Here is a 27,898-nt window from a genome sequence, read left to right as displayed (position 1 = left end):
CCCTGTCCAGGAACAGTTGTAGCTGGCAAAACAGCCAAAATCTGAGCCATTGGAGCCACCGAGACATCAAGAGGCAATGCTGGATGGACTACTACCAAACTATACGCTCCATGGACAGAGTGTACAACCCTATCCAGAGCAAGATGAACATCTATTTCCCAGACCCCAAAACCACCCACCTACAGTGCCATCACCTTTTCAGAATTCATCTTCATCCAGCCCACTACCAAGTCCAGACACAAACTGTCCAGACAAAAGTCATTGTTATTGTGGTGTCTGATGGCCTTTTATGTGAGAATGAAGCATGGTTAATATGTCTAGAAGAAGAGAGCCCATTCCATTGGTCTTAATTTATTATTATTTTTACTTAGCCCAGTGGCATGGGATTGCAAATAATCACATTCCACGTGAAAATAACTTCACCTGTACTGTGTGAGGCAGTACAGCTCAACAGCTGGCAATATAAACCTGCTGTGTGTTGGAATCCCTTGCAGACAACTGCAGTGCCTGGAGACAGTCAGGTTATGTATCCACAGCCATGGCCAGAAGTGGAATGGCTGCTGGAAGGAGTGCAAAGAGAAGAAACACCATGGTGCACCTGCAGCAGCACAGCCTTCATCTCCCCCAGGTGCAACAAAATATATCTCTCCCATACAGCCACACTGGGCACTATAACTCTTCAACAGTTTGACTTCAGCCCCAAAGATGCACTCCTCTGTTGTCTCCCGAGACAGACAGATGCTAACAACTGCATGAGTAACATTGTTTTATACTAAACAGAAAAGGAAAACCTAATTAAAACATTAGCTTAAGCAAAAATCCTATTTTCCTTTTTAAACATATCACATCAGATACATTTCTGACCTCTTTATTCTAAGTGAAAATGTCAGTGTCATGGAAAATCATCCTGTCACCGATATTACAAAAGGAAATCCTTTAGCAAGTTTCCAGTTTTCCTGTTCAGTCTTCTGGAAGCTGACCTCATCTAGCGCTGCCTGAAAGCATATGGCAAAGTTTTGCTGCTAAAGCTGACAATTTGGTTGTGTACTTGCTTGCTACATTGACTACAGAAGTCTGCAGAGTCTTCCCCTGTAACTGGATGAAATTCAGTTGTGGACATCCTATGATGTAGACAAAACAGTTGGAGCCGTATGCCCTACAATTAGCCTTTTGCTAATTCAAATACATTTCCAAGGTAAGAAGTGGTCCTGATACTGAAAAGAAAGCATGTTTGTAAGGTTGCTATTGTGTGTGTGGGGGGGGGGGAGAATACACTGTGTAATTGCAAACTAATCTCTAATCAGCCTTTCCTACCAGAGTTGTTAAATGGGCACCACCTTACCAGTTCAAAGCTGAAATGGATTCTCTTGACCTACTTCCATATGGATTTAGTAAAACTGTCATCAATATAGATGACTAAGTAGATAGTCTTAGTCACCCTTACAGAGGACCTCTATCAGAAGATAAATAGGGGGAATGTGACCATGATGATTCTCACCTTCAAGAAGGGTCTGAGACTAGTGTTCTGCAGGGGTGTTGTGGGGTGTTGAAATATAGGAGTCATCATTTTGAATTTGGAGAATGAGGAGGACCAATAACCTGGATTAGAAGCGGCCATGGTGGTAGCGGTATTTTCTTACGCTATGATGTTTTTATTGCAATCCATTTCAGGGACTCTGCCACCAAAGCAGTATATAAAATCAAGTACAATGGGGCTACTTTGTCGCTATCTTCGAATTTGATGGAGGGTCGTCAGGGCGGGGGGATTTGCTTTTTGCTATTATTTACTTCATTTGTAAATACTTCAAATATTACAAAAGCACCATTAGCTTGCAGTGCTCTCTCATCCAAAGGAGACTAAATCCTCTAGCATAGTCCTTGGACTTGACATCACTCAGGGAAATGGGAAACACTTAGCAAAACACTTATTCTCCAGGAACTAGATGCCTTGGGTCTGATATATTTGAAGGAATATCTTCTTCAATAGGTAGGTTAGCATGTCTCCAGAGATCTTTTAAACATTTACTAAAAAACAAACTTATTTCAGGGAGGCAGCCACTCAGGTATGTGCATCACATCCACACAATTGCAATATTTAGGACATACCTATTAAGGTATTTCTGTTCTCCCAAGTCTGATTTTTCAATATGAAAACTGTCTAGTGCTTAGGTATTATACTGTATATATTATATATTATCTTATTGTTAGTAACAGTTTTATGGCCTTTTATTATATCTTTCTTCATTTTGCTCTGACAGCAATAGGACCAGGATCAATCTGAAGAACACCCTTCCAAATGGTTCCACCTACCTACTGAGGTCTTCGGTACAGATCCTTCTGTGTATCCTTAAGTTGGGACCAACTAGGCCATCTATGTCCCTGCACTAAACCTCTAGAACATCCTCTCCAAAGCAGCTTCTCTTGCCCTGTCTTTAATAGCATTCTAGCATGTTGTTAAAACCTTCCTCTTTAGGAAGGCTTTGGTAATTTATTTTAACTTGTTGGAAGCTACTGTAGTGAAACAGCTTATAAAGCTGTTGCTTTTATTGTCTTATCCTTTTAGTCTGCTATTAGTGAGCGTTGGTTTTTGGCTGAGGATGATGGAAGTGTTGGGATGCAGTGGAGGGAGATTGTCTGTCTACTCTTTCTTATGCAGACATGAGTAATCTCCAAGTTTCCTAAACTGTCCTTTCTGACCTAAAATATGCTGTCATTCCCTCAGGTGCTGGACTGATATTCTTAGGGTTGCTGATCACATTTTCTACTTCCATGTTCTTCATCCTCACCTTGGGAGAGGAAACATCTTTTATGTCTCTCCTGCTGAGATGCAAGAACAAGCATGGCTCAGTGAATCTCCCCCTTATTTATACAGAACTAGGAATCTCTTATTTTTCCTAAACTCAGAATATCTGTGTGATTATATCCAGAGTAAAGTATGCCCCTTCAAAAGGGATCCAGTATTTAATTCAACTTCTGCTGAGTGCTTGAACTCCAAATGTCAACAAAGAAGAGAAAATGTTTAAAATAAAATAAAAACCAAAGTGTAAAAGTTTCTCCCCCTGTTCTCTCTCTCTCTCTCTCTCTCTCTCTCTCTCTCTCTCTCTCTCTCTCTCTCTGTGTGTGTGTGTGTGTGTGTTAAAGCTAAATGGGTCTGAGTCTGAGCTGTGTCAGGATAGGATACTGTTTGGGGATCACATGAATCCTAAATAACAAGTTTTATACAAAGTTTGCCTGCATTTGGAAGTTACATTCTCAGAAGGCCCCCTTCTTAAAGGTTAATCTGAAATCAGGAGCAGGTGGCTAAATGTTGCATAAAACAGTGAAAATCCTTTTTGTATAAGTGCTAAACACTTCATTCAATGCAGATGCATGCTGTTCTCATTAACTTCTACTGGGAATCATTTGCATATTTTTGAAGGCAGACTATAGCTCTCAATATCTTCTTAAAGCACCCCTTCCATGATCACTTTACTAGATTTAGATCTTAAGCTTTGCATACTGCTTGGTTTGCATATCCCAGTAGGAGCGGGTGAATCTGTATGCTTGCAGGATTTCTTGCCATATTGCGAAATAATGGATTAGGAGAAATAACACATGCAGTGGACTGAGGGTTTCACTGGAAATAAAACTTGGCTATTAAAAATACTTAGAAATGGTATTTTTGTTTTTTTTTATGAAATTTTTATTGGTTTTACAGAATTTTAAAGAACAAACAAACACTTAAAAAGACATACAAACACGTATAATTTCATAACCTTTTTTCATAGACCTCTTTTCTGAGACTCCCCCATACCCCCCCTTTCTGCATCCCAATGTCCATAATTTTCTAGCAACTCCCAATTGTTCCTTTCCAACCTCTGTCATCTAGAAATGGTATTTTTGATTGAGCTGGTTTTTAGACATAGCAGCATGACAACTTGAAATGTATCTTTACTTTTTTATTAATTATATGTGGTTATAAACCATACAGTTAGCTCCTATTAGGTGTGTTTCCTTGCAGTGTTAATATAACAATCAGCTAAGGTTAAAGAAAAGAAGCATAGTTAAATCTATGATGTTACTCTCTTAATGACTTAATTAATTTCATTATGTTTAAGCATATGCCTGTGGCAAGATTAATGGATTGATGACTATCAGAAAGCCCTATTTACAATCAATAACTTCCAGCATTGAAAATAAGGATTGATGCTCTGGGTCTTTGGAACAATGTAATTAAACTGCCCATAGGCTTTCGTTATGTTAATCTGTTCAGCACTCATTCACACTGGCTATCTACCACAAGAGTTACAGTCTGAATTTGATGTTTGCACAGGATCACTGATATCAATTGCATTCAGATTAAAATTATGATACTTATGATGAAGAAACATTATTAGTATGAGCCAAGTAAAACTGTAGTTCATAGCTTCATAACTCCTTATAGATAAAGCATGAAAGATAAGGCTGCAATCAAAGTCCATTTTAAGCCTATCTATTTATTTATTTTAAAAATGTACAGCCCATTTTTACATGTGGCTATAAAGTGTCTTACAAAGGAAAAAAATAAAACAAACACCAGAAAAATTCATGTTGCAAAGATCTCCTCAAATAGAATTGTTTTGATCCGACATCTGAAACTCAATACTGAGGACATAACTCCTTGTTGATATGAGTTCTGTTTCTGGACCATGGAAAAGGGTAACACCACCAAGCCTTTCCCTGTGCGGATTCTAGCTGCCATCATGCCAGAGGGGAGAACTGTGTGGACACTGTCCTGGCCTGGACATTGTCAGCAGCTTTTCTCCTGGATCTGATCTGGGAGCTTCAGGGAAGGGAGGGACTGCTCTTTATTAGATGCCAACAGCAAGAACCGCCACTGACATCAGTCGTAACCTTAAGAACCTGCGCTTGAGCTTGCTTTTTTCCCTTTCACATGTGTTATGTCTTTTTAGAAGTGATTTTTGTAAGCTACTCTGAGGCTGCATCCACATGCAAGGCTTATCCTGTTCATTTTACTGATTATAAGGTTAGCACTTCCATAACGTTCCTTTCCCACTGAAGAACTGATACATCACCATTTCGCTCTTCATTTCACTTACACCAGTAGGTATTGCAGTGTGAAGTGAAGGTTAGAAAACAGGAGAGAAGCACTACCCTTATAACCATCCCCTCCAGTCCACAGTTGTTGAGGGGGAGAGGGCAATCCGGGCTTCACAACCAGAGGATCATGGGATGGGAAGGGAGGCAAAGGAAGGCTGGCTCAGGTTGCTTATTCATTCTGGGGTGGGCCGCTTTTTCCATGGACATTTCAAGTTTGACAGTAACAGTGAGCTGGAGAGAAAGGTATATAGTACGCCCAAGATTTTCCGAGCTAAGAAAACTGCAAAAAAATTATCCTGTATCTGGAACACGGAAATGAGGGACAAACACATGCAATATTCTATTACATCCCATTGGTTTTCCAGAATGGCTTTTATGTCATGTGAAAGGTCAAACATAATGCACAAAGTTAACAGGGAAACATCAGGAAAATGAATAAACTGCAGTCTGAATGACACCGGAGAGCTTTTTTGGCTAAAAGGCAGGGCATAAATGTTATAAACAAACACAGTAATAAATGAGCAGCACAAGGCATTTACAATCTAGCTCAATTAAAATTAAAACACTAACCTTTACAACATTAGATCTGTATTTAGCTTTTTGTTGCCTCACATTTGGCGAACTGTCTCTGTGTATTCTTAGAGACCTCATTTATTATATAACTCCTGGCTACAGGCCTCAGCTCCAACAGAAGTCTTAACTTCCCAGTAGCTGTGAGGATCCCCTGAGGCTCAAACTACGGCCCTTCCTTTCTCCATACAGCTGCCCTGCAAGATTAGCTATCAGAACCGCAGCTTGGAACCTCTTTCTGGCAATGAAATATTCTGACACTCTGGACTTGCTTCACCCACTTTCTGCCCATTGGACCCAAAGGCCTTCTGCTGCAACTGGGACTTTGCATGAGCAATAGGGTCTTAGTGGCATTTCTGTGCAGTGGTTGTCGGTGACCATTGGAACACGTATGGCAGAAGGCAGGGAGGTCAACAATAGGTGGAGCTGATGGTGTATTTTAAGCACATGGCTTCCCCCAAAATAAACCTGGGAACTGCAACTTGTTAAGGGTACTGGGAAATGTAGCTCTGTGGGAGGTAAGCTACAGTTGCCAGGATTGTTTGGGGGAAGTCACAGGTGCCAATGTGCTTTAAATGTATGGTGTGAAGGCAATGGATGATGGGCAGAGCCATTGGCAGGCAGAAGTTACTCCTTCCAGCTTTGTCCCCATTCTCTTCCCTGCTGAGTTTTATGAGGGAAATGCTGAGATGAAACTGATAGCTAGTGTCACCTCTGGAGCTGGTTGGAAGTAAGAAGGCAGGTAAGCAGGTGGGAGCTGGCCGAGGTTGGTGGGGCAGTGCCCCCCTTGCCCTAAGAGGCCAGCTTCCACCATTCCTCTCTGGCTTCTGACTTTGACCAATGGCTCAACTCCTGACTCCCAGCCTCTGGGCTCACCTGTGGCAGCTGCCTGCAGCTCAGTCCCAACACTGGCAGACTGAACAGGTTGAAACTGTGTGGATTCCTAGCAGTGAACACATGGATTTCAGTCAACTTCTATTACCAATGTTATAAAGACAGTTTTATAGCTTGCTTTTACTTTTTCATGCTGTTTCCCTTACCTTCTCATATCCTCCTTTATGTGCAGGCTGATGAGTTCCTTGGGAATATGAAAAGAAAGAGTGCTCTCAGACATCTGTTCTCGTACACACATCCACTTGTTGTCAGAAGTGGGGAATCTATATAACTTACAGATCGGGTTTTTTAACACTGCAAAAGGAAAAAAAATGATGGGGTTGCTTAATCGCAGCTATATTTTTGGTTCAAAAGCTATCACAGTGGTTTATTAGCGAAATAATTTATCTCTTTCTCGCTGTATTTTAAAAATTAAACCCCACAAATAAATCTATTCTGCCTTTAATTTATTGTTATTATTTAATTTATTTCAATAAATTAAAGGGAGAATCCCTTAAGTTATGCTACCCAAACAGAAGACAATTAAATTCTACTTAGAACACTAGATGCTGGATTTATTACTTCAGCTGCACTAAGATTAAAAACTCAGGACTACTGGCACAGATTCCTAGGATAAAAGAACTTGGCTGAGAAATAAACAGTGAAATCTCAACGAGCAGCTGATGACATTATGATCATGTGTTATGAATGATAATATTCTCCTGGCTCCACATCCATTGCTGTTTTTTGTTTTGCTTTAAATAAAATATACTTCATCTTTTGAAGCACTTTTGTGGTGGTTCAGCTGATTTCTTTTTACTAGCCGGGCAGATTCATAATGGTCTCATTACATAGAATCTCATTATACTTTCCAAAATTGTTTGATAAAACTTGCTATGCTGTAGATAAACAACAATGGAAATGGTATGTTTCATCCACAGAGCCTTGCCAACAGGGCTAATTCATATATTCAAAAGTTGGGAAATTAATTCAAGGCATTAGATTTGGAATCCTTTTTCCTTTGGCCCTGGGCTTGCAAGTGCCATAGCAACTATGGGAGATAACTTCCCATCCATTAGCAAGCTCTCATTAGCAAGCCTGTTTGGACAACACAGAAAGCTAAACCATGGCTTACCAGGGCTGCATGAATGTGCTGCAGAGGAGCCCACACTTGCTTTGGTCTTCCCCAACCCTTTCAGCGTAGTGTGGCAGGGCAGCTAAGCCAAGGTTTGGTGCAGCATATCATCCTGGCTAACCTCTTTCCCCCTTAACCAGGAACTTAACCAGAAAAGGCTGACGCCAAGGGGAAGAAGAGTTTAACATCAAAGAGAAAGCTATTTTGATCATAGTTAGAGTCTGACAGACTTAGGGTAACTACACAAACAAGCACAAACCCGTATAAAGCATGAACCAAGCTTCTTAGTCCACAACAGCTAGCCAAGGTGCTTCTGAGCTACAACTGGTTTGCAGAATATTATGGTCCTGAAATGCCTCTGAACCTAGGGTAGTCAGGTTAGCGGCACATTTCAGCCACATTTCAAACTTATTTCTACTGTGATTTTTATGCAATTACTGAGAGAAATTTATTTACTCCTTGTATCTGACTCAAGTCCCCTAATTATTATGAGGATCGTCTGCTAGGTGTATATTGGTCAAAATCTATAAAGGAGAGCTGGTTTACTGGCAACACACTGATTGTCTCTTTAGCCTAACCTACCTCACAGGGTAGTTGTGGGGATTAAATGAGGAGTGGCAGAACCATGTATGCCACCTTGACTTCCTTAAGAGAAAAAGGTGGGATATAAATGCAATAAACAAAGAAAGAAAGAAGTTAAACTACAGGCTGAATTGGCTCAATTCCAAACTGCAGCAGGACTGTAGGTCAATTATTCAAAATCTCAGCTGCTATGCTTGAATATCCCTTGGAGGGACCAACAATGTTTAGCAAATATAGGCTTCTTATCTCTGCAAGACACATATTTTAAATATCTGGGCATATTAGCTACTAAAGATTTAACTCAACTAAAAAGGAATTACAGCCCTCTCATCAAATGTCTGAAGTGTGAAATCAAAGCTCGGTAGGTTCTCGTCTTCGCTAAGGCATATTGCAACCCTTAGAATGATGCTTTTACTGAAATTGCTCTATTTATTTCAGGTGTTGCCAACAAATCTCCCTCTTTCTCAATTACAGGGGTTGAGGGCTTTTGCCACAGGGACAAAAGAGCCAGATTAAGGCCTTCAGTTCTGTACACTAAAGCACAATGTGGTGGTTATGAGATTCCTATTCTCAGACTTTATCGTGAGGTGAGCCAGTTTCATCAGTTATTGTCGCTCCTCAAGAACCACACAGACCACACAAGAACCACGTGGATACCTATGGAGTAACAACTTAAGCAAGTGATGCTCTTTTGCTCTCTAGTTACTTAAGGCTTGCATAACCTCTTCCTAGGTGTTGCTCTGAAGGTGTGGATGGGATAGGAAAAGTGGCTAACTCCCTTGCTGTCTCCTCTCCACCCTGGGAACAATAAAAATGATGAGTTAATTTGAAAATGCCCAACTTTTGCTGCACAACCAACTTCTATCCTTACTACCAGATACTAGAACACAGTTTTACAGCTTTACATGTGGGTAGTTAGAGACTTGCACGTCCTTCAGGCTCTGTCAGATCTTTGGCTGCTTTTCAAATGTTGGGCTCATTCACAGTTCCGTTTGGTCCATGACTTCTAAACACAGGCCTGAGAGATTTTTTCTTTTGTCCCACTGTTTTCCCCAGGAAAACCCACTGTTTACTGCTGAATCAGAGAAAATGTCAATTTAAGGGATGTATATGTGTGGATTGACACTTGTTCAGCGGTAAGCAGCAAATTTTCCTGGGAAAAGTATTGGGACACAGGAAAGAACTCTTGGACCTGTGCCCAGAAGTCATGGACCAAGTGGAAGAAATCATGGGACAAAGGGAAGTGTTGGATGAGCCCCATGTTTGCAGCAGTCTGTTTGCAGGAAGGGCGTCACCTTAGCCCAGACATAGGCAAACTCGGCCCTCCAGATGTTTTGGGATTACAACTCCCATCATCCCTGACCACTGGTCCTGTTAGATAGGGATGATGGGAGTTGTAGTCCCCAAACATCTGGAGCACTGAGTTTGCCTATGCCTGCCTTAGCCTATTGCAGGATCCTAGTTCAGGTCCTTTCTATGGGTTCTCAGAACACAACCCATTACATCTGCTCTCTGAAACAAATAGCCTCATTAACCTATTGTAATATTACTCACTCCTGTGGGACATAATGTTTCCTAACTGCTACTGACCCACATTTTGATCTATGAAATATATACAAAACAAAAAGTTACTAATGATTCATATACAGAGCTAAAAAATGAAGTTCAAAGAAAACTTCTGACTAGAGAAATATATATATTTTGTGTTGCATCAGTTCAGGCAGCACAGGTTTCTGGAAAGGGGCAACAAAAAGGCAAGATCATCAGAGGTGGCCCACTTCCTCTGACATGCCAATTACCTTTGTAGAATTTTGTTCCTTTCATTTTTTAAAAAAATAATCACATTTTCATAACACACACATGTAGAGAAAATATATTATTTTAATTTTAAGATTCCAGCTTTATATATGAATAGCAGTAAAAACCAAAATGTCTCGAGATAAAAATAAAATAGTTAAAATAGAGCATCTATGAGATTAACCATTGATACCTCATTCCCACTCTGTCACTACTTCATAACTCACTTGGAGCTGGAGCTCCATATATTAAGAACGCTCAAGAATAATGCCAAGGGCCTTTAAGCTTTAGAGATTTTTTTAAAAAAAACCAACACATGAGGCATGTGTCCCCAGCCCCCTATCTACTTCCAGAATTGTAAACAATACAATAAACTGTTCAAGACACTGGAATGCAGAGTATAAACACAATAACTCTTGGTACGTATGGCCAGCTACTGCTGTAATTCCCATCTTTCGATACATATACAAAAGTAAATACATTACAGGCAAAGCAGAACAGATGGGGAATGCATATACTGTATCACCTGGATACAATGATAAATTACAGCACAGGTCAAAGCTAACTGCTAGAAAGGAATTTAATTACGGCTGCAATAATGGTCTGCATGAGGGACAATAGACCAAAGCTGAAACCAGGCAAGTCAGAGGTATTTTGGGTGGGTGGTTCATCAAAGGAGTGGTGTAAATCCTGTGCTAAACAGGGTTGTATTCCTCATGAAGCAACAGGTTTGCAGCTTGGGGGTACTCCTTGATTCATCTTTCACCCACTGGAAGTGCAAGATGCTTCTGCAACATTAAGTACGTGTACTTTTACCAGCTTAGGCTGGTATGTCAGTTGTAAACCTTACCTAGAAAGACAGAGCCTGCCCTCAGTTAGCTGTGCATTGGAAATATCCAAGTTAGACTCCTGCATGTGCTAGTTAGACTGTTGAGAAACTGCCGTTAGTGCAGAATGCAGTTTTTAGATTGCTAAAAGGGACTGGGGATTATTATTGCATTACGCCTCTGTTACGTCAGTGACACTGGCTCTCAGTCTGTTTCCTGATTCAGTTCAAAGTGCTGGTTCTGGTCTTTGCACTACATGGCTTAGGACCAAGGCACTTAAAGGACTGCCTGTCTTAAATGTACCTAGCCATACACTAAGATCTTCAGTGAAGGGCCTGCTGCAGGTATCTCCACCACTTGAGGTGAAGCAGGTACCCACCAGGGAGGACTTTTCAGTGGTGGTACCCCAATCATGCCCAAATAGGTTGTACCCAAAGAGGTTCATCTGGAAAGCTTGTATTGGCAAAAACCTTTTCATTTTCTTAAGTTTTTTAGATGCATTTTTAATCTGGCTGGCTGTTTTATGATGCTTTTGTGGCTTTGTGGCCTTTTAGTTTATTATGTTTTATTTATATTTACAGTTTAATTGTATGACCTATAATGAATGAATGAATAAAAACTTCTAACTCTCTTAGAATTAACATATCCTCAATATGGATCAAGTTCTTGTATGGTGCTAATTTATGGAAATATTATTCAATTTGAAGTTGAATATTACCCAGGAGCTAGGTTGCTGAAAAACACTGGCTCATAAATGGGTTTTTGTTAGAAACCATATGAGCACGGGGGTCACCTCCTTTCTCATAATTATATACATGTAGCATAGTGTTGAACATTAATTATTTCCATCATTATAGACTTAGCACACCTACCTGCATTTAATAAAGGTAAATTGTCTTTACTACTGGTGTTTTCTGAAGATGTACACTCATAAACCAAGGCACACTACAAAACAAAGGTTAAAACATTTAGAATGTTATGTGAGTATTCATCATATAAAGTCTAAAAGAGTCACAGAACACACTGAAATTGGCACAACATACAGCAAGTATACTCCAGCCCTCTTCAGGTGTGAGGGCAGCAAGTGATCATGTGTGCATACAAAGTGAGTAGCAGATCAGGACCATGCATGCCGGTTCCACTTCAACATTTCCTTTGCACACCAGCCCTACCCCTTCACTCACAAACTTTGCACAAAGATCTGAAGGGGGATTGTAAGTACATTCAACTAGAAGCACTTATAAGCCTCCTAGTGATTGGAAAACCTGGTAAGGCAGTTCAGCAACTGAACTCATAAACTTTCTCAGATAAGGATAGGTAGCCGTGTTGGTCTGCCATAGTCAAAATAAAAAAAATTCAGTGTATCTGAAGAAGTGTGCATGCACACGAAAGCTCATACCAAGAACTAACTTAGTTGGTCTTTAAGGTGCTACTGGAAGGAATTTTTTTATTTTCTCAGATAAATTATGTCAGGCTCCATTACTGTGCTACAAAATGTTCCATTCAAAGCATCCAAAACCCTCCAACTCACTATGGAGCTATAAGAAGGGTACTTTGAAATAGGCATTCAGAGACGCATTCATTTTGTCTTGTTTCACCAGTCCCTCATTGTTACAGTGTCGTGGCTCCATTTGTTCCCAATCCATACATATATTTCCTGCTTGGCAGGGGGTTGGACTCGATGGCCCTTGTGGTCTCTTCCAACTCTATGATTCTATGATTCTCTATATATTTTAATCTCCTACCCCTCAGCTTCCAGGGCTAATTCATAGCTCACATTCATTTTCCTCCTTGTTCACTGAAGAAAATATGTTTTGAAAAACATTGGCAGGATAAGTGGCCTCACTTATGTTGTTGAAGTATATCCTGGGAATCAACATGTTGGGATTTGATATCATGATTTCCCCTATTACATTGTCTGAAAGATAATCTTCTTAAACCAATTTAAAAACATTACGTTTTTACCTACATAAAGCTGCTGTGTCAAGTCAGGAGCACGAAGGAGATGGCAGCCAATTGTCTGAGAGAAAGACAACTGTCCATAACTTTCTTGCTATTGTATCAATCACAGAGGTGCATCTTAAATCAAGTAGAATGTTCCCTAAAACAGGAAGAACTGGAATTACCCTCTTCCTAGGACTGGGGTGAAATGCTCAGATCCCGTTCCCAGCCTCATACATATACTGTGAAAGTCGGAAAGGCATTCAGTGATTGGGGGCTAGGGAGAATTCACCAGCATTCCTGCTAGCCAATTTTAAGTGCCAGAACTAGAGATTGATTACTCTGTCAATTTTGGAGTCTCATTTCACCAAATTTCACCTAAACTTAAATTTAGTTTACCCCATTTCCACTTAAATTTACTGTTAAAAGAAGTTCACACAAAAATGTGGGTGTACTTTCATGTGTATTTCTTACAATATATGTACACAGTGTTCAAAACTCCCATTGTTCTAGGCGCATTTCGCGACGGAATTACATTAGCACGAGCAGTTTCTGAGCTCTGGGGGTGCAGTACTGCATCTAAGATTTCAGGTTAAAACTGCAGAGTGGAAGGAAAGGAGGACCTTTTTCTGTCTCCCCACTTCCAACGACTCTCTGAAGACTGGAGAAGAGACCCTCTTAAGAATATTAGTGGGGTGGGCAGGCAAAGGACTAGACCATGTGAAAAATGAACATAATATTTTAGCGGCAGTTCATTCATTTTCAGCTTTGTATTCTTGTTATAAAAAAATCGTGCCTGGACATTCTGTGGTTGTGCCCACAACCCAGGTTTAAGGTGCCATTTAGCTCCCGGCTTTAATGTCTTAGTTTCTAACACTGTATGTACATATATACGCAACGTTGTCAATTTATGCAACATTTTTACAAGCAATTTCCCACTAATAGAATGCATTTTTGTACATGATCTTCGCTGATTATTTTCATATGCATTCTTTGGTTGGCTGTTACAAAATTCAGTGACTTGTCAATTTCAAAGGAGAGCTGTGTTTTAGTTTGGGTATTGGTTTAGGAAGAGCAAATTTGCTCAGTGAATTTCTCTCCCATCCTTACCTACAATCCCCATTGGAACAAAATTAAATATTGAAAACACTTTTGCTGCTGATTCTGTAAAACAGGCAGCAGATATAAACAAATGAATCCAGGGAGGCGACTTAATTGCTATGTCTTCTCCCAACCCCCCTTGCATTCAATGTGAAACTTTCGGGCACATGACAAATTTCTACTGCATCTTCCTATTAAGATTGACATCTCACCTCCAATGCGTTATATGGAATTGAACACAATTCATTTTAGATCAAAGGTAACAGTAACAAAGAAAAGAGTCAGGGGTACATGTTTCAAAGGAGGGTTATTGTTACAATAAACCAGAAGTGGATTACTCAGAATACTCTGAGCATGTCACATATATTTTTCATTAGTTCAGGAGCACAATGTTGCCATGCTATCAACTGAAAATCATTGTCATTACAATTAGAGATTTCTTCCAGACTTGTATTTTCTAGCACAGAAATGATTTTTAGGCAGGTTCACAACACTTGTTTCAAATACAGTGAACATTGCTCACATACAAACTCCATTTTTTTAACCGCTTCAATTTTAATTTGAGCCAGGGAAGAATTGTTCCATTCTCACTTAGCGCAATGCATCAAAATATTCAAGAGAGTTGTTATATTTTTGGTCCAAATATGGATAATCATAAGGTGAGTCTTTTTTTCAAATTAGTAAAGGAATCATTTGAAAAATTAAACCGATTCTTCATCAGAATGCTGGAAACAAAGCACTCCTACCAAAACTGAACCTCAGCTAACTGACAGGTTTTTTTTGTTTAAAAGGCTATTATTTAAAACTTGCTTTCTGTACTGAGTAGCACTTGAGAGGGGTGGAAAACAGGGACACAGTCTATCCAAATGTTTTACACTGAGCTAATTATGCTTGATTGATTTTTAAATTGGTAATTTTGATCTAACAAAATGTGAGTTAAAGTTCTGTAACAAAACCCTGTTCCATTTCAGTGTATTTTTAGTTGGGAGAGTTGAACACTCGGCGTCATGCTTTATTCTATAGAGGAGTTCCTTCATTTTAATTTGCAAATGCAAACTTAAAAGTCTACTGTGACCATACTAATACATAGGCATCTGGCATATCTGATCATTCTAATTTAATTTGTGCACTGAGCTGGGTTCCTACCTTTTGTCCCTGCACATCTGTTGTGATGTGATCTGCCTCCCCATTCTCTGTCTCCCCCATCTTCACAAGGCTGACATCTATAGTGCCAAATGTTTTCCCACCATCCGTACTCCTGAAAAAAAAATGGAGAGAGGGAAGAGAGATTTATTTTTTTGCTGGTGTGGCAGTATCATTAATTAAATCCATTTCCTTCGGTCTGAAAACTGGAAGATGAACCTACACTGTATGCATTTTGAAATTCTGCGAAAGGTGAAAAAGTAAGCCTCCCGTATCCAGGCTCACTTTTAGAATTTAGAATCCTGTATCACATAATACACATCCTGTATCACCAACCTAGCAGTTCGAAAGCACATCAAAATGCAAGTAGATAAATAGGTACCGCTCCGGCGGGAAGGTAAACGGCGTTTCCGTGCACTGCTCTGGTTCGCCAGACGCAGCTTCGTCATGCTGGCCACATGACCTGGAAGCTGTACACCGGCTCCCTTGGCCAATAAAGCGAGATGAGAGTCGCAACCCCAGAGTTGGTCACGACTGGACCTAATGGTCAGGGGTCCCTTTACCTTATCACATCATTGTACAGATCGGAACAGAATAAAAAACAATAACATCACAAATTTTATCAGCAGCAACTAGCCACATTTCTGTCTCTACAAGGGTGGAGTTAAGAAGCAGTATTGAAGGACCTTGTACTGTAATCTGTAAGTTACTGACTCAGAAACCTCCCAACTGTAATTCGGTCTGCATGGTTTCAGAATGTATATCAGAAGTAATTCATTTATAAATGAAATGAACACTTTTAAATAAACAAACACCTTTTAAAAAACAAAACAAACAAAAAAGATGTTTAAATCTCAGCTGAGTCATTTTCTGTAGTACAAATGCAACAGGCTCCAGACAACAGGATGGAATTCAACCGGTGCCTAAAAGAAAGTAATAAAAGTTGTCTTGCAGCTATATCATTCAGCAGGGAGTTCCACAGTCTGGGTGCCACCACAAAAAGGTCCTTTTTGGTAGCCATCCATTGTTCCTTAGCTGGCAGTGGCAATCAGAGAAGCACCTTTAGACAAAATATTAACAAAACAGGCAGGTTCCTGCAGGAGAATGCAGTCCTTCAGATACCAAGGATAGAATGCAGAATTTCAATGCTATGAATAGAGAGGGTGCATTTCCCTGTGGGCAAGACCAACATCAGACATTTTTGCCATAATTTGATTTCATGACATCACAATGCACACTATGCACACAGAACCCAGTCCTCCACATTAAAGCAATCAATTAGCATATGGAAGAGTCTTCCAAAATCCGAACCTATAAGGTGGGTTGTAATGCTATTACACCACACCATAGGCAGGAATAAGAGATGACAGCTCTGGACTTCTGCGGATCTCTTAGCCCAGCATCCCTGACTGGTAGCATATGATAAAGGACTAAATCTCACTGGCTAATCTGTACTAGCAAATCATGCAGATTACATTTTGGCTTCCCAATTCTGTTTTAAACTATTATGGTAAATCCCCCTTTAATTTGAATCATAATAGTTTATTATATTGACCTTATTATACCTCTCTGCCTCCCTCCCTTCACAACTAGCACTAATAAAAGAGGCTTCACTAACCAAGCAATCTGTTTGTGCAAGGAGAATGTGAATATGCAAAAACGAAGAGTGGTTGCTAGCTCACATATACCTTTAAAAAGCCCAGTTGCCACAACAGATGTATTGGTCAAAAATGTCAGTTTACAGCAGATTAGAATGTTTTGATGAAAATGCTTAACTTCTGACTCATTGCCAGTTTGCATTAAATATTCAGCTATTAAACTATGGATTACAGACTGTCACAGGTATAATCCTGTCGGTTGCTATGAATTTCAGAGGCAATGAAACTGTATGTAGCCTGCCAATCATATACCATAAGGCTACGAATGAAATCTTCTCTCTTTCTGTCTCTCTTTTGCAGTAAACACATCCACTCCTACCAAACAGAATAGGTAATTTATTTAACAAGGAACAACTTAGATGTTCATGATTTCTTGATCAAGAAGTTCACAAGGCATTACCAGAAGTGACGTGATTAGAGTACACTTAGAACCATAACATAAGATTTAGATAAGTACAGTGGTACCTCGGGTTACATATGCTTCAGGTTACATATGCTTCAGGTTGCAGACTCCGCTAACCCAGAAATAGTGCTTCAGGTTAAGAACTTTGCTTCAGGATGAGAACAGAAATCGTGCTCCGGCAGCGCGGCAGCAACAGGAAGCCCCATTAGCTAAAGTGGTGCTTCAGGTTAAGAAAAGTTTGAGGTTAAGTACAGACCTCCGGAACGAATTAAGTACTTAACCCGAGGTACCACTGTAATGTAAGTGAGATATATAATAACTTTTGAATCACCTTCATAATGGTTTTGTAGCGATAGGTTATATTTTTAATTTCATTTATAGACTTTCGAGATTTCTATTTCTATTTACTGCCATTGCTATCCTCATGCATGAAAACAATCAAGAAGTATATGGAAAGCAGAAATATGGCCATTGCCCATACGAAGAGAGTTATTCCACAGGTTGTAAAGCTGTAAACAGATCAAATCAGTCAATGCAACTGAGAAAAGCCATCATCTAGGATACTTAGAGGAAGAAAAACACCTGCAGATACATCTTGTCTTTTTATTGTCTGAGATTGTTCCCATTGTTTGATGCTGTTTTTAGAGTCCAGGCGTACTGAGGACAAGTTCTACACAGCTATGGAACAGAATGGAATAAACACTTGGTTCAGTACTGTGGCTTATAAATACCCTATTTCCCATTGGAAAGTACGGCTCCCTGCCTTGTGAAATGAGGAAAAAGACAGATATATGGTTGCTATGGTTATTAGGTTTTGGCCAAGGCATGGAGCAATACACCAGTGCCTCCAACGGCTAAGTGTTCTGATAAGACCCTGAGAGCACCTGTCAGTTGCCCAAAGACAAAGAGAATCTGTATCTGAACAGCATAGTGCAGTAAATTTGTGTGATTCAAAACATTTTCTCCTGACCTGCCATTTACCAATACAGAACCAAATCTCAGTTGTAAGTGAAGGAGGGAAGAAAATGAACATATCAGCAAGCAGGAAGATGTGTTGGTGGAACAGAAATATTTAATTCTTCACTGGACTCCATCTTAGCTTAATCTCATTTTCACACAAGCAGGGCTCACGCCCTCCCAGATGCCTTCATTTTTGCTGCTTGTAAGAATTTTGCATTGGGTTAGGCTTTTCTGTGTTACGTTTTCCACAGACTTTTTGTATAGCTCTGATTAATCTTTGTTACCACTTTTGGAAGAGTTTATTTTTCCCTGAATCAGAACTGTTCCTTGTGATTTTTACACACAACTACCTTTTCTGGTTTTTTCCCCTGCATTTTGGCTGGTTGCAGGCTTGAAAGTAACACAGAATTCTTTGTCACAACTATAAACAAGAATTTGACAATCTCTTTTGCTGGCTTTGCAGTTATTCAGACTTTCAACAGGATTTGGGTTTGCTTTTGCAGCTGTTTCCTCAGGGCTTTAATCCCTCTCAAGGGAGGATGGGCTCTCAATGCTAAAGTCTGCTTTCCCCCTTCACCACAAGAAAGTTACTATCTACAGTCTCTGAATCAAAGTTGTCTGCAAGCTCATGGAGCAACACAACAAACACAGCCCCTCCCCTAAGATGCTCACTTAATACTTGGTGACCAAAACAAAACAAAATTGCATCGTCCAACACTTTCTTCAGCTTGCTAAATCATTTCCTTCAATTCTTTTCCCATTACAGCCTTTGATTGTTCAATCTCAGCCAAACAATCCTATGTTTTTTTCCTTAACTTCACCTGCCCCATTCAGAAATCTGTGCAACCCCTATAAAACATGAGAAAATTTATTGTGATTTCTCCCCCTATTCACTAGCAATACTCAGATCTGTGCAGAGGTATGGGGGGAGGTTGATACACTTGTCCTGGTTGTGGTTCAAGGACCCGATCCCCGCGTAGTGGAATGAAAACACAAGGACACGTGATATAAGGTTAATGGGCAAGAAAAGGCCACAACTTTATTGATTACAGCAAGTGAAAAGGTATTGGCTTAGGCATTGGATTACGTCAGCTGACTCCACCCCCTCAGAGAGGGGTGAGTCTAAAACAGGGGGGTTTATTCACCAGTAGGTGGAGCCTGTTGATGCTAATCCAACTATAAACTCTCCCCTGATGTCACCGAGGGTCGTGCCAAGGCCTCCCGCCACGAATACACGACTGCCGGATTCCTTTAATGGAATACTCAAAATTGAAGGCGCAGGCGATGGCCACACCTAGCCCTTCGACACACCACAACACATTATTCCAATGCCTAACCTACCCACCAATACCACGAAAGTTGTGACGATTGCTACGAGGTAGGCGAAAAAAACAAAAAGCCTAATGCCAAATGGAAAAATTCCTACCAGGCCCCCCAGACAACCAGGGTGACCAACCTAAGGTCCATAGCAAGGCCAAAAGAAAACTGAGACCCTGAGCTCTAAGGGAGTGGAGGGTGGGTGACTCGCGACGGGACAACAAAAAGTAAGGCCGGAAGGCTGGTGCCGCAGCAATTTAGGCTGCTAAACACGCCCCCTCTCAGGCACCTGGTTGGGTGCCTACCCGTGGGCGTGGGCACCAGCCAGGTGAGTGGGAGGCAGGGGGCTAACGCCCCCTGCTTGAGGCGGAGTCCGGCTCCCGACCACAACCACTCCCCTCTCTTGCAGGAGGAGAGTCTGTCTCAGTAGGATAAGCTGGTCAAGGGGCCCTGCCAGGGACCAGCTTTTTTTGTTTTTATTCATAATTTTATTCTAACAGGACTTCCACCCCAAGCCTCAGACAAGCGCTACACGGATCTGGCAATACTCTTGTATAATTTAGACCTACCCTGGCTCCCACTACATTTCCGAGCACAATTCAAAGTGCTGGTGCTGACCTTTAAAGCCCTAAACGGCCTCAGCCCAGTATACCCGAAGTAGCATCTCCACCCCCATCATTCAGTCCTGACACTGAGATCCAATGCCAAGGGCCTTCTGGCAGTTCCCTCACTCTGAGAAGCGAAGTTACAGGGAACCAGGCAGAGGGCCTTCTCAGTAGTGGCGCCCACCCTGTGGAACGCCCTCCCATCAGGTGTCAAAGAAATAAACAACTATCTGACTTTTAGAAGACATCTGAAGGCAGCCCTGTTTAGGGAGGTTTTTAGTGACTGATGTTTTAATGTATTTTTAACCTTTTGTTGGAAGCTGCCCAGAGTGGCTGGGTATAAATACATCATCATCATCATCATCGTCATCATCATCATTATTATTCATTGTAGAATCTCTCTTCCATACTAGTTTGCTGCTCTTTTGCCTCCTTCAGTTTCACTGAAATCTGCCACATATCTGTTGATTTCCTTTAGACTACAGTGGTACCTCGGGTTACATACACTTCAGGTTACATACGCTTCAGATTACAGACTCTGCTAACCCAGAAATATTACTTCGGGTTAAGAACTTTGCTTCAGGATGAGAACAGAAATCGTGCAGTGGCAGCGGAAGGCCCCATTAGATAAAGTGGTGCTTCAGGTTATGAACAGTTTCAGGTTAAGAACGGACCTCTGGAACAAATTAAGTACTTAACCCGAGGTACCACTGTATTTCAGTCCACTGACTCCCCCTTCCACCTAATAGAGCTCTTTCTTGCTTCCAGGTTACATGCAAGCCCTAAGATTTCACTTCCTTTTCCCCGAACAGGAACCTGGAGAACAAGATTCCTGAAGCAAGGAATCACTTTATATGGAGTATTCAGAGTAGCCTATCTCACAATAACTAACGTATTCTTAGCAGCCATGCTAACTCTTTTACATATGCTTTCACTCTCTCTCTTATCTCACTTCATCCTTTTCCTCGTCTCCCCGGCCACTCTCTTTTTGAACTTTCGCTTTCCAAGCAGCACACTCTACCTGTCATTCACTCTAACTCTGCCCAGAATCCCATCACACGCCCCTGTTGCCAATCACTATTCCACTCACTCCACTCAGGAACCCAGAGAAAAAAGAAAAGCTGATGGCATATTTGCATGTTCCTACTGAGTTATGACACTCAGGCTTTCACAAGCATTACCCTCCCTCATAACACAATACACACAACTAAATCCTGCAGTCTAATAAAATATATACATCGCTCTTAGCAGCAATCCTTGATGAAAAGAACAGGTTTTTATTTTTATTGCAAAATCCTTAATTCATTCTGTAAACCGCCATTTCCATGCAGATCCACCAATTAAAACTGTGAAACCCTTTGCAGATTTTCTGCTTCCAGATAGTTCTAGTGATAAATAAAATGTCATTGAACAGATTTTACTATTCCTTTTGTTCACCCTAATATAAAATGCTATTACACACTTTGCCAAAGTTCATCTCCACTTTTCTAATGTTTTGCCAAGTATATAGAGCCAAGATGACACCCATCTGCTTCACTTTGGCTTGTCACTACCAGAAACAACTATTCTATGTTAGCTGTATATAACTGAATAAATAAAGTTGATTTGTGCGGAGAGAAAGAGTGCGAAGCCCCATATTAACTGCATTTCCTGAGGAATAAACATGCATTAAAAAAAAAAACCTGCAGGTGTTTTGAAAGCCTAGCCATCAATTAAGCATGCATAATATGATTCGTATTTAATGCTCTCTGAATTCTTTGAATCTCTGAACCACAGCTTCTCAATTTCATGTTGTATCTCAAAAATAAAAATAAAGCAGAAGTTGCTTTATACTGAGTTGGACCACTGGTCCAATTAACTGTGTGTTTACTGACTGGCAGTGTCTTCCAGCCCTATCTGGAAATGTCTGGGGTTGAAGCTGGAACCTGCTGCATGCAAACCATGTGCTATTCCGCTAAACCATAGCCCATAAAGATGTATATATCTTAAACATGTACTACCGGAGGTAATAAAAAATCTGTTGGCCTAAGCAGCACACAAAACCCATCAAGTATTTAAACTGGAACTGAACAGCAGTAGAAGCAATATACATAGCTATCCATTTTTACTGTTATTATTGAAAATCAAGTAAGTTTGAATTTGGGGCACATGTGGGATACCATTAGCTCACCGGGCATATATCTATCCTGGCTAGCAAGTAGTGAGGTCCTGTTCCAGCTGCTTTCATCACTCAGAGAGGGCAAAACCAATTGAAACTGATCTAATAATCAGGCCAAGACTGTGTCCCCAGCCTCTCAAATTCTGAGTGTATTTAAAAAGCAGCCCCCAAGAGCAGTCAAATACATATCCTTTTGCCTGCAAAGGAGATGCTAAACTCATTGGCATCTCAGTAGATATAGCGCTGACTGACCAAGTCATTAATCACCAAGAAGAACTCCATAAGATGGCACTTTGCAGACATAATTGCAGCTGTTAGGAACAAATTACTCATTGCCATCACTGCTGTAGCAGAGCCCAGAATATAGATAATTTTTACATGTCTATTAGCTAAGATGTGAGTCATCTGGCCTCCACAGCTCCTTCCTTGATTAGTCAGTTATCGGGTCCAATTCTTTGAGGAAAGGGGAAGAGATAATATAAAAGCCTGTATTAAATTAATGTCCTATAATCTTGGGTGCAATTGGTCCAGATGGGGTACTATTCTGGTTCCTAACAATTGTGTAGCTCTTCCTCCATCATCACAACTTAATTCTCCTTTAAAAAAATATTAAATAAAATGATGAGTTTGCAACTTAGCTTCAATTCACTATAGATCCCTGCAAAAAATTGATTTGTTAATTTTTTTTGCAGAAGTCAAATATTCATGAATCCCAAATTCAGACTCCAGTCCCTAAACCAAAAATGTATCCAGGTCTGTATGGATAAACAGATGGAATTAAGCAAGTTATTGTTTATTACCAACCCCCCAACCCCCCCCAATCCCTACAAACCAACAGTTCCATGGGATGGAAGCACGTACGGTGGTGCCCCGCAAGACGAATGCCTCGCAAGACGGAAAACCCGCTAGACGAAAGGGTTTTCCGTTTTGGAGGTGCTTCGCAAAACGAATTTCCTATGGGCTTGCTTCGCAAGACGACAATGTCTTGCGAGTTCCTGCTGGTTCCCCCCCCCCTTTTTCTAAGCCGCTAAGCCGCTTATCAGCTGATCCGATCAGCAGATAAGCTGCTAAAAGCCGCTAATAGCGCTAATCCGCTAATCTTTCAATGGGCTTGCTTCGCAAGACGAAAAAACCGCTAGACGAAGAGAGTCACAGAACGGATTCTTTTCGTCTTGCGAGGCACCACTGTATACAGCATAAGAGCAGCCCTGCTATATCAGGCCAAAGACCCATCTCTTCCAACATCCTGTGGCCAAGTGCCACTGTTGCATACTTTCTTCTTGTTACCTTTAACCATGGTTTAGAGCAGGGGTAAGCAACCTAAGGCCCAGGGGCTGGATGCGGCCCAATCGCCTTCTCAATCCGGCCCACGGACGTTCCAGGAATCAGCATGTTTTTACATGAGTAGAATGTGTGCTTTTATTTAAAATGCATCTCTGGGTTATTTGTGGGGCAGAGGAATTTGTTCATATATATATATTTTCAAAATATAGTCTGGCCCACCACATGGCCCACAGCTGAAAAAGGTTGCTGACCCCTGGTTTAGAGGTACACGTTCAATGACACCGACTATGGTTAACCCTATGAAATGCTCAACCATGATTAAAGCATGCCAGATACAGGAGCAGGGAATTCACCCCAAAGAGGGGAGAGAAGGAAGCAAGGGAAAGCAGGCCAACAACCCTATTTCACTTTCAACTATGTTTAATAAACTGGCAGCATTATGGGTTAGGGAGAGGCCGAAATAAAATAAAATGAAACACATTCGCAGGTCAAAAATACATGCATAAATATCCTGTAGTTGACTTAAGCTTTGTGCATTGTAAGAATGGGAGCACTTGAGACAGATATCTGATAAGCAAAATGAAACAAACCACTAATTGTTGATTATTAAATTTATAGTATTATGTATTGTTTACTGTATTACTGTATTTAGACTTTGATTTTTATGTGAAATGCTTTGAGAACAGATTTACTTGTGGAACAAGTAGTATAAAATTAAATTGACAATTATATATACCTTTAGTTTCAAAACACAGCCAAGCAACAGTCATTAAATGTCACAGGTTGTTAATTTGACGTGATTTGCTATTGACAGCAAGAGACCTACCTCAGGCTGAGTGTCAGTAGCTGCTCCTTTGATTTCACCAAATCACCTACTTTAAATGTAGTACAACCCAGGAAGCTTCGCTAGAAACCAAAGGGAATAAAAGAAGAGAGGTGGGATGAGGTGGGATAGAGGAAGAAGGAAAGCACCTTCATTTAATTTCTCAAGCTGTAATGGTTTATCTTTTAACCTCACACCAGCAAATCTTTCCTTGGTAACAAGGGAGAAATATTAAATAGGAAACTATTCTCTTGATCTATTATCTGGGGGAATGCCTTCATAGATCAGTGACGCTATTATCAATAATTTGTAAAGCTGAGGCAAGAACCTCTTTTTCATAAAAAAGCAAACAGAATGACAGCCTGACAAATAGGATGCTGAACATGTACAGCTATAAAAAAGAATGTTTTGTTTTCAGTACAGGGCTTATTTTTTCCTATTCATGGGGTTTTTATATCACAAGTAATGTTAAATCTGCAGAATCTTAAGGCTGTTCTTCTTGCTACAATAATTTCTCAAACCCTGAGGCACTATCATCCTTATTTGCCAAATATAAGCATATTTGTTTTCCAGAGATATTTTTATGTAGCACTTAGAACATGATATTAATAGCAATGTTACATTTCTCCAGTTCATCACACTGTTTGAAGCATTCATTTCTGTATTTCCATTCCAGGAAGGCCAATTTAATTCTAGTACAGATGCAAGGAAATGTATCCATCCAACTATACTGATAAGAGTTATATTGACCTACATTTTTCTGTGCCTCTGAACCAGTGGCAGCCATTTGCATCCTTGTGCAAAGCAAACTGTTCAGTGCAAAAAAACAAAAACGAATGCATCTTCATCTCTTCTTCCTCTTCACATTTTTCATTTTTAGTCAATTTTAAATGTTAACTTGTCAAAGATCTCTGGCTTTTTTGTGTGTGTTGGTTGCAAGATGCTTGGTATAGCAATAGTCCTCTTCAGTTCCCACTCCACAAATGTATGGTTTAAAATCTTGCTTCCATCATAACCTTTTTGATATCTTTGACTATATGGAGAATTCAAACGTGTCATACCACAACTTGCTCATATGAGGATTACCAGCCCCTCTTTTTTATAGGGTCTTGCATTGGCCTACAGAACTTACTTCTCTGGCTCATGCCCCAGAGGTTCGCAAGCTTCCACCACTTCTATTATACAGTACTAATCTATTTCTAAGTAGAATCTGCCTCTAGAGTGGTTCTTAAGGAATGTATTCTAGTCTTTCTGGCCCCTCTAGTCTCCCTGGACACAGGAATACTTCTCAATCTCTCCTACACCCACAAAGTCAATAATGAGTCCCAAATACTCATGGGCTTTGAACTAACCAGAATATATGAATACGGAAACGCTTTTGTTGTTTTTGTTTACTGCTCTCACACAGGAATAGAAAAGCAATACTGAACACAAGCAATTGGGGAGGGGGGAGAAACTAGCAAGATAAATAGAGCACATTTCTGTACAAGGTTTTCCTGTGTGATTGTTTGAGCCATTGCTCCATTATTAACTAAGTGTGAGGAGCTGGAGTCAGGCTTAGGTCAGCAATAAAACAGTGAAGCACCCAATGTCAGTGAAGTTAACTATTCAAAGAAACGAAACAGCTCAGTACTAGTGGTTGCAGCAGTAGGTCTTGCCCCAATGAGGTAGCTGCAAGGATTGCAGGTCCCCAAATATCCACTGCTCTCTAAGGTTCCTCCCCTGGTTCCTTTCCAAAGGCTTTATTGTCTTGTATCTTGTTGCTCTACCCTCTTCATTCCTTTCTGTGTTCTGGGAGACCAGGGGGGAGGGGAGTGGGTCACAGCAAGAGGAAACTCCCTGGATTCCTCAGCTGTCTACCTCATCTCTGCCTCCTGGCCCACCCTCCTCTGAGTCTGGACTGCTCTCTGCCCCAGCCTCTTCCTGCTCACTAAACCCTGTTGCCCTCTTTAGTTTCCAATAACCCCTCCTCCCAGACTTCTCCCTCTGACCACACATTATCATCTCGCCACCAATCCCCTGGCTCTTCTTCCCCTGGGGGTTCCCACCACTCTGCTGTACTCAGCTAGTCCATGACACTAAGCAATCATACTAATGTCTTCTGATGGGCAGAACCGCCACCGCCCTGCAAGAATGTGCAGCGATGTGATATTTACCATTGGTACTCAAGCCATTTTCAAAAGAACTTTGTGGAAAGAGGAGCTAAGTTTCCAGGCTGTTGGCCATGTCAGCTTTTAGGAGATTCAGTAAATTTAAGAAGGCATGCTAATCAGAGATGAAATTACTGTAGTTTAGAAAAAGGGATGGAGGGCACTGAGTCAGAAGAAGACATAGGGCCTATCCACACTTCCTCTTTTCCCACTAGTTCCCCCCAAGGAAAACTGCTCTTTACTGCTCAGTTGGAACAAATGGCAATCTGGTTTTCCACAGATTGCTGTTTATCCCAATTTAGAGCTAGAGTGGGTTTTCTCTGGGAAAGGAGTGGGGCAAGGGGAAAACTGCTCAGACCCTTTCTAGGCATGGGACAAGTGGAAGAGCAGACAAGCCCTAAGGCATTGCATTGTTCCAATGTGAACACCCTAATAAACTATGGTAGCAATTTAGGATCAGCTAATATTTTAAAAAGAATAATCTCTTTCTTCTTTCAGATGCCTTTGGAAAACTATATTATTCAGACAGCCTTTGAAATGTGAATTTCTTTTTACCAGTCAGTATCTATTAATTCTTTAATTGCTATTTTTATTTATTTTATCTTAATTTTGTGGAGGGGGGTTGTTGTTGTATTTTACTGCCTTGTTGCACTTTTACGATAGTGTGGTCAATAAACCAACTAACCAAGATCTTACATACAAAAAGGGAGTGGGAAGGAATCCTGAGGCACAGCATACTATAAATAATATTCTAAAAAAAAACAACAGCAAAAAAAACCTAATACATTGGCATAACTTATTCTTGAAATAATCTCAAAGGGTTAGACTGAACTTTTTAACCTATATTGAAAGGTATGGCAATAACCTAATGTCCAGCTTCAGAATAATTAGTTTTAGGAACATTATTAAATAAAATAAGTAATTTAATGTTTCCTTGTTCATTTAAGAAAGCATTTCCTAACAAGAGAAAAGAATGCAGGAACTAGGGAAAGAGACTCTCTCCCGACACCCAGAACATGGGAAGCCCCATTGAAATTTTATTTAATTTGGAATGCTTTATTGTTTGTATTATGATTTGATTTGATTTGTTACCAATTGGAATATTATTAATTGAAAAATAATTTATAAAAAAAACAGCAACAAAGCATTTCCTTACTATACCCACTTATCAACAATTCATACCAACAGTGTACCTTTTGTATAAATCCTAAGACAAAGAACTGCTATGTCTTCAGTTTTATGGACAAGGAGATATTTTGCAGAATTTGCATATACAAAGGCAGGTCATAAACATCTGGTGAGCATAATGTTGAACGCAAAGACCTATAAGAACTTTGCAAAATGTATACTAAATAGTATGATGTATATTCATCAATGAAATTAATACTTACCCCAGTATCTGTCCTTGGCTCTTTCTGTTCTGCCAGAATGCTGGTGCGGACCTAGAAAAAGAAAGTGGGGCTTTTATTGTACTAGGATATGCTTCCTACTA

The 27,898-nt window shown here is 40.4% G+C and overlaps 1 protein-coding gene across 8 annotated transcripts in view; it reads right to left on the bottom strand.

Moving 5' to 3' along the window:
- Positions 1-27,898, bottom strand: part of INPP4B (inositol polyphosphate-4-phosphatase type II B) — a gene marked incomplete at its 5' end in the record, with an annotated part of 266,775 nt that overhangs the window by 76,820 nt on the left and 162,057 nt on the right. For all 8 annotated transcript variants that reach the window (XM_081208335.1, XM_081208336.1, XM_081208333.1 and 5 more), the window contains 5 exons: positions 6,690-6,837; positions 11,736-11,808; positions 15,052-15,163; positions 24,260-24,339; positions 27,798-27,848. In XM_081208335.1, coding sequence (XP_081064461.1) covers positions 6,690-6,837; positions 11,736-11,808; positions 15,052-15,163; positions 24,260-24,339; positions 27,798-27,848 — 464 coding nt within the window. The remainder of the gene's footprint in view (positions 1-6,689; positions 6,838-11,735; positions 11,809-15,051; positions 15,164-24,259; positions 24,340-27,797; positions 27,849-27,898) is intronic.

Source organism: Podarcis bocagei (assembly GCF_964188305.1).
Source record: "Podarcis bocagei genome assembly, chromosome: 9".
In the NCBI taxonomy this organism is placed as follows: Eukaryota; Metazoa; Chordata; class Lepidosauria; order Squamata; family Lacertidae; genus Podarcis; species Podarcis bocagei.
The sequence above is the reverse complement of the archived record's forward strand: the minus strand, read 5'-3'. Positions and strand labels throughout refer to the sequence as shown.